This window comes from Apium graveolens, unplaced genomic scaffold (assembly GCF_009905375.1).
Source record: "Apium graveolens cultivar Ventura unplaced genomic scaffold, ASM990537v1 ctg4413, whole genome shotgun sequence".
Classification (NCBI taxonomy): Eukaryota; Viridiplantae; Streptophyta; class Magnoliopsida; order Apiales; family Apiaceae; genus Apium; species Apium graveolens.
In genome coordinates this window covers 10,664-18,789 of record NW_027418527.1, presented here as the reverse complement: position 1 = coordinate 18,789, position 8,126 = coordinate 10,664, and the positions used below count along the sequence as shown (strand labels likewise).

At 32.1% G+C, this 8,126-nt stretch overlaps 1 protein-coding gene across 2 annotated transcripts; it reads left to right on the top strand.

Moving 5' to 3' along the window:
* The first annotated feature begins 3,095 nt into the window (after nt 1-3,095).
* On the top strand, nt 3,096-5,594 carry LOC141701804 (uncharacterized). Of its 2 annotated transcripts, XM_074505439.1 has the most exons (3): nt 3,096-3,496; nt 3,964-4,722; nt 5,161-5,594. In XM_074505439.1, the coding sequence occupies exons 2-3, from the start codon at nt 4,065-4,067 to the stop codon at nt 5,307-5,309; spliced, it is 807 nt and encodes a 268-aa protein (XP_074361540.1). In that variant the 5' UTR covers nt 3,096-3,496; nt 3,964-4,064; the 3' UTR covers nt 5,310-5,594. The 2 variants fall into 2 exon arrangements, with proteins under 2 accessions (XP_074361540.1, XP_074361539.1); XM_074505438.1 differs by having other exon boundaries at nt 3,100-3,496; nt 3,964-5,303.
* The last annotated feature ends 2,532 nt before the right edge of the window (nt 5,595-8,126 follow it).

Below are 8,126 nucleotides of genomic sequence, written 5' to 3'. Positions count from 1 at the left end.
AGAATTTAGTGTTATCTACACGAAATATGTTAGGTATTCCAAATTCGCTGTTCAAAAATTTCTCAAATCCTGATGTGCATGTAACGGAAAAAAAATATAACCTTCATAACAATATGATGTTATCATGCGTGCAAACATATTCGTCTGCAATTTAAAACGTAACAAGTATCATGATCTGGCATTTGAAACTTTTTTTTTATAAACAAATTCGGGATATCTAACACCACTGTTTCTATCTAAGCGTGCCTCGAGTAGTCCTGATAGACAAAAATGAAGCTCAGCAATACAGTTGAAGTTTTCCACCACTGCAAATCTCTCTGCAAATAAACTGGCTAGGCTGTACAAGTGGTCCTCTTTCATTTCATCTCAGTGGGTGATTTAAAGAGGAGATAGAGATAGATAGAGATGTGTAGTTTTGGTCCCTCTCCCCTGTTAAGAATGCATACTCTTATTTTCTCTCTCACACACGCATAATTGTATTATCAGTACTCTTTCAATCAAAGTAACCATAACATCAACTTGACAGTTGACAACATTAACACCAAGAAGATCTAGTGAAGTCCACGATCTATGTATTGTGCTTCTGTATCTACCCTTTCAATTAGACTTACAATCATGGCCTCAGTTTTGATGGATTATTGGAAGTGATTGATATTTAAGAACATAATTAAATTATTTCTTGCATGAAACTAGGTTTTCGGATATAACCGAACACGTCTTGTGCTTAGCGCCCTCAAATCCACTAAACATTTCAAGAAAATAAGGTTAAAAATAACGGTCACGCCTGATATCATATTTCACTAAAAATAACCGCTTTTTCTTGTGATTTTTAGCGGGATAACTTGTAACGAAACTTATTTCGACGAATTCCCCTTAAATTTTGGGACCGCATTTTTGCAATATTATGCTTCATTTTTTCAAATATTGAAAGGATTTTTTGGTTTTGCCCGGTCAATTCCCCACAAATGGTTATAAATTATGAAGTACCATATACATATATATGAGATTAAATTGTGATCTCTTTGTGGTCTCGCCCTTACAATATCATTCTCTTGTTTTAGTTTTGGTTCTTGCAATTTTATTACACACATCTCTACAACAAACTAGATTTTTTCGATCGGCGAATTTCGACCAATAAAAAAAATTGATGAACAACGACCGCACCTAAAACTCGGTAGCAATTAACCATCAAATAACGACCAATGGCCAACCACGGTCCGTATATAAATTTTACCGAACGATTATTTCGACGACCGTATATATTGTAAGGTCACGTGTCTACGGCCCCACAGCCACGTGGCACTAACAATCATGAGGCGGGTCACGACATGTCAATCGATAGCCCCAACACGTGTGCATGACACGTGAAAATGGTCGGAATTAGTTAACGTGAAATTTGACCAAATATATAAAACAATAACCCGGAACAATCCAACTAATATCAGTCTGATCGATTTTTATAAATACCGATCGATTTTGATCTTATAACAATCGAATGACGATCACTGAAGTCCATATTTCTTGTAGAAAAAACAAGAAATATCGCACAGTTTTTAGGAAACTAATTATCTCGCACATGTTAACATATATAGTTTGTTTGTTCTCTACCTAGGCGTGCATTTCTGTTGCACCCATGTGATCACACTCACAAGGGCTTGCTTTTGTAGTGCCAATAAAGTTTTCTATTGTGCAGGTCACTGGTTCAAATTTTGAATGAATATAGCAGTGTCATATTTTCTTAATTTACATTTCTGTAATTATATTAATATATAAATTATTTTTTGTTTAAAATTACTTGTCAGCTATATATAATAAATAATTACAAATATATACATCTCACTCTTAATTAAATTAATAATTACTCCCTCCGTCCATTTTTCGATTGTTTACATTTTTTAGAGAGTGTCCGACACGCATTTTAAGGTGCATAAAAAATATATTTTTGTAATTTTTTTTACAAATTTATTTTTCAGAATAAAAATTAAAACATTCAACTTTTTTTCAGATAAAAAAAATTGTAAAAATAAGTTACATAACTATACTTTTTATGTACCTTATCAGACTCTTGTTCAGAAATATAAACAATTGAAAGGGACCGAGGAAGTATCAAATTAGTATAATTTTTCTGAATTACTGGAGAATATATAAGATGTATGCATATTTAACAATTTGATAAGAAGAATTAGGAAAGTCTATTATTTCTTCTCTAAATGCTTAGAGTTTTGATAACAACAAAACAGAAATAAGAACACATGTGAAATATGAAACATATAAATTAAAACCTAACTATAAGATAAGATATCACCATCTGATGATCGTTGATATCAGCCACTGAATGGCAGAAAGCATTTAACAAGAATGCATTGCAATAATAACAATTTAATGCGTTTTTAAAAGCAAGTAATTAGTACAAAAAAGTATAGTACTGAATTAACTTGAAATAATAAATCTTTTCCTACTAGCTAGCTACCACGCAATTTAGACCATAATGTAGCGGGAGAAGCGCTAGAGTCCCAAGTCAAAACAGTTCCCAAACCGGTTCTTAAATACTGATATGAAAGGTGCATATTTGATGATTTTTTCGATGAGATGAGACCACACGTGTGTGTATATATATGCGTGTATAAATTAAAACACTATATATTATTTGGGAAATATTAAGATTTTGGAATGGATTCGGGTAACTAGCACCACTAGTCTATGACGCAGCACGGAAGCGTAGAATAAGCAAATGCTAATCCTGGCAAGAACTTTTACCACAGAAATCTTTTAAGGGTTTGTCTAGTGTGTGTCCATGGGCACATGCTAAGCATTAAAACTTATAAATTTTGGAGTGTTTTGATTGGTGTATTTGTTGTAAATGCAGGGGACCATCATTATTAAGAACTAAAAAGTATTGGTCAATTAAAACAAATTAAAATTATAGAAGTTTGTGCTTAGTATGCGCCCATGAGACACGTAGGAGAAAAACCAATCCTTTAATACCTTGAATCCACCGGCATCACAGTCTCAATTATATTCCGAAAATCCTCCTACATCAGTCTACTACTATTATTATACGTATCTATCAGGCAATATTATCATAAACTTATCATGGCTCCTCAGGCAAGCAAGCCGCAAGCGTGACGAGAAGTTGATAGAATTTTGACTATTACAATCATCGAATTTAACCAATTATATTATGCTTAATCTTGCAACGTGGCACTGTATATGCCACTGCTTTACTTTCCTTTACAATGGTCGGTTGTATTCCGGCATCTCATATTTCTCATACCAATCCCACCATTTCCTCATTAAGTAAATATTTCTCTCTCTTTTGCTCTCTCTGCAGCTAGCTGCTTCTGCAACGAAAGAGAATAAGTCATTTCTATCTCATCTACAGAACTTGTCAGATTTCAATATTTCATTATTCAATTCAGTTAACAGAATTCAGTAACTAGAATCTGTACTGTACCGTCTACTTGAAGCATAAACTCCAGAGATTCGTTTACCTGCAGTAAGTTTTTGCTGCTTCTTTATATATGTACTAATTAGGTAGGGTTTGTGTGTGTTTGTACAACCATACCTTCCTATTTCCTTTTTTCTCGTTAACGGTTCATCAGTGCGTGAGTATTTAAATTTCTATAATTGATCGGTATTTGTAGAAGTTGTGGTTATAATCATTTATATGTTTAGATTTCTAGTTTCATGACCTTTTTTCTCGTCGATTTGAAAATAACTATTGTTTGATGGCAGAAATTAGGTAGCAGTTTCGGAATAAAAACTCTATCAAGTAGCTAGCTAGCTAGGTTAATTCTGCTTCATATAACTCTGGATCTTGAAAGTGTTGTATATGTAATTATTATATGCATTTCAGAGAAATTGAAGCGCTTAATTAACTGATGAATTCTTGTACTTTCTTTATCTTCGAGTATCATATAATTTGCTGTAGTAAATAACGGATTGTTCAAATATTTGTTGTAGGTTAAAAGTTATCATTATTGTGAAGAAGATAAGGGATGAATGGAAGAAATTGAGCTACATTTGCTGTTAGTACGTCGCGGTGTTTTGAGATAATTACAATAATGATTTCGAGTTCAAAAGAAGCAGACAATACACTAAAGCAAGAAGACAAGTCAAGTGAAGGTAAGATCTCTAAAGCATCATCCACCTCAACTTCATGGTCAAGATTAAAGGATCCGCGGATTGTACGAGTTTCGCGAGCTTTTGGAGGAAAAGACAGACATAGCAAAGTGTGCACAGTTAGAGGACTGAGAGACAGACGTGTACGATTATCAGTACCCACTGCCATTCAACTCTACGATCTTCAAGACAGGTTAGGCCTGAATCAGCCTAGTAAGGTTGTCGATTGGTTGCTTAATGTGGCTAAGAATGACATCGACGAACTTCCTCCACTTCAAGTGCCTCCTGGAACCTTCTCACAGTTTCATCAAGCAATGTTACATGGAGTTAATGCTTCTCAGACAGCTGAAAAATCGCAAAGCCAGGTCAACTGGAATGATCACTTAGAATTAACAACATCGAATTATTGGAGTAATTCGGATGGTACTACTAATTTGAGGGATCGTCTGAAATCTAAGGAAATTGTTGAGGAAACAGATGGAAACAATGAAGAAAATTGGACAAAAGGAACACAAAAGAGTGACCTTGATCAAGGGCATAATGATGCATTCACTTCATCCAATTTCTTCGAAAGAGCTAATCAATCAAATTCCCACTCAGGTACGCTAAATAATATGAATATTCCTCTACAAGATCCTTTATTTCTGAGATGGGATTCTTCCAACTTATCACGGTCACATACAGAAAATCTGATATCACAATCAACTTCCTTGTCTACACCATCTGGACCTCAATTTGTTGTTTATCCTCATGCGCGAGAGTATGATCCAAAAGAGATGTTCAACTTCCAAATGTTAAGCTCGAGTATTAATACTACTTCACAAACTTCTTCCTTTCCAAATCCACCTTTTCATACTATAAACCAAGCCATGAGACCGTTCAATTTGAGCAGGGATCCTTATAGCGGAACTGCACCAAACAAAGATGAATGATGACTTAATTGACGAGATAACATCTTTTTTATGCTAAATAAAAAAGATTGCATTTTAGGTCCAAAACCTGCAACCATATTGATGCTACTGCATGAACTAATTGCAGCAAGTTTAAGGGCAACACGAAGATTGACGGGTTCAATTTTTCAAGTTCATCGGATTTTTTTAGCAACTATATGTAGTAGTTGTTGCATGGGGATGATCTTGTTTCTAATTAAGCTGTTGGGTATGAATTGGACAGCTACGTACTTGTGACTGAGATCAGTTTAATTTTAAGTATAGGAGCAGCTTAACTGATATGCTGGTAATTAGTTGATGTGTGATTTGCTTGCTGTAGCATTTTATGTTCATACCTCACTGGACGTACACTCGTATATAATCCAGGATTTTTACGTTTCATGTGTGTATATTGGTTGAAGTGTTTTGTATGTTACGACTCTTAAAAAGTATAAGATTTTGCACAGCCTTTCTCTGTACTTTAAGGTTTTAAATGACATGTTACAGAACTCGGTTCAGGAGGGTTTGAGTTCTTTTCTTTAGATTCTATGGACATGTTACAGAGCTCGGTTTAGGAAAGAGCGTTCGAATTCTCCCAAACCAATATTTAAATATATTAATGTTGTTTTCTTATTCAATAATTTATGTTATTGGTTTATTCAATCATGAGATCGAGTGAGCCTTAAAAAATACAAAATTGTTGATCAGCTATTACTAAAACTTAGGGTGTGTTTGGTATTGCTGTTGCAGACAGTAACAACAGCTTTTCGCTGAAAAGCAGTAGTTTGGTAAAATTTAAAAGCTGCTTTCGGAAAAGTGTTTTTGGCTTAAAAGCTGTCGTTACAGAAAGTAAGGGGTTGTTGCGGGAAGCAGATGCTGATTTAACCATCAAACTTTACCATAAGCATTATTATTTTTAATTTTTTGCATCAAAACATATACTTATCCAAAAATTTACCAAACAGTCATCTGATTTTTACAACAGTACTTTTTTCAGCAACGCTTTTTTCTAACAGCATAGTAATTTTTAACAACAATACCAAATAGAGCCTTAAAGTTTTAGATCGAGGGTGTTAGTTAACAACTAAAATGATCATCAATTAAGGACAATTGAATTTCCTATTTGTTGTGGAAAACATGTTTATGGTTAAATGAATTTATGTGTATTAATGTAAGATGAACTTTTACTTCTTAATACACGTAAACGAATATAAACCGCAGGAATTTATAAAATCTATACTATAATAATCGGAATCAGAATGTGGTATATTTTCACTCTTTTTTTGGTTGGTTTGAGTATTCCTATTTATGATCGTCAGATCTTTTTACTCAAATAATCAGGATCATTAGATCTAAATACTAAAATAATATACAAGTTTTTTTTAATCAGGTGATAGGACCGTTAAATCTAAATACTAAAATAATATACACTACTCAAGTTTTTAGGTTCGAATTCCGCCAACAAAAAATATTTATATTATTATTTTACAGTACTCAAACTCACATGTTCGAACTCCGCCAACAACAAATTTCTATATTATTATTTATATTCTATCCAAATTTCAGTTCGAATCCCGCCAATAACAAATATTAATATTATTATTTATAAATATAATAATAAGGTTGATGGTCCAAATCTCGTCAATTATATGTACTACTTTTTTTATCGTAGGTAATCCGCAGCTACTATTTAATATTAACTAAAAGAAACTTATTATAATTTTCAAATAATATTTGAAAATTATAGCTAGGGTTTATCAAGGACCGGTCATTTTCTTCCATTTTGCATAGCGAGATTTTGACTATACAAACTTCTATAATTAAATCATAATGATATGATGGTCACATCGGTAGATCAAAATGATTATTGGCGGTACACTCTTTAGTAAGATAACTTGCTTTTAAAAAATGTTGCGGCTCTTTTTCGCAAGTATATACTTATAATAATAAATAATAATTGTGTAGTTATTCTGGGGTTTCTCGCAATTATTTAATCCGATTTTCACAATAATTGAAGATGCATAAATATGTGAATTTACATGTTTGTAATTTAAGGTTATAACGACCGATTTGACGGGTAATAATTATGTTTATGGTCGTTTAATCATTATTTTATATTATTTTAATCAACTATTTTAACTAATTACATTGGAGATATTTCTAGTATTGTCATTATACTTTTTATTTGAAGAATAATAGATATAATTTAATAACAAAAATTTATATAATATCTGTACAAATGATCGAGTCAAACAAATATAAAATTGGATCAAATTTTCATGCAAGTTTTTGCGTATTAACATTCCATTAATCATATATTAGTCAGATGCTATAAATTTAGATATAATAATATTTTAAAGGATATTAACGTACAAAGTTAATTGTAAAACGGAATCATTAGAAATATCCCTTAAATAAGTTACAAGTTTATATTTTTTAAATATATATAAACGTAAAATTGTTCAGTTTTTTTTACGCTTTTACATGTTTAATTATCGGTTAATGTTTTGAGACAGTAATAAAAGTTCGTTATGATTGAAAAATTGACTATCACAAGAGAAAGTTCAGGTAAATTAAAAAAAATCCGAGAAAATTAAAAAAAAATAGGGATAAATGGCACCTTGTAAAATTCAAGAATATTGAATAATATTTAATAAAAAGAGTCAATTATACAATAATGTCATTAAAACTAGAGTAGTGCTAGGTTCCCAAAAATTTAAATTTATAAATGTCTTAACACTTTCTCATCTAATTACAAAAATTATAAAAAATCCCAAAATGAAACACATTTCCTTGTTCATAATTATAAAGTTTTCAGCTAGTGGTACTGGTAATATGGTAATGGGCCAGATCCATGTCTTGCGTAAATGCATTGGGCTCAGGAGTATGTTAGCACTTTAATTTATTGGGCCTCAACGTCAAATATCGTTTCCTTCGCAACTTCAACTATTGGATCAAAATTGGATCAACTTTACAACTTCAACTATGGGATTAAAATTGTATACAAAATCATGCACGTCATTTTCTTTCCCTTTTTTTTTTGAAAAAAATGAATAATGAAAAGTTATATTACAT

Bases quoted from the DNA above. Each gene is read 5' to 3' on its own strand.
- LOC141701804 (XM_074505438.1), top strand. From the start codon at position 4,065: ATGATTTCGAGTTCAAAAGAAGCAGACAATACACTAAAGCAAGAAGAC.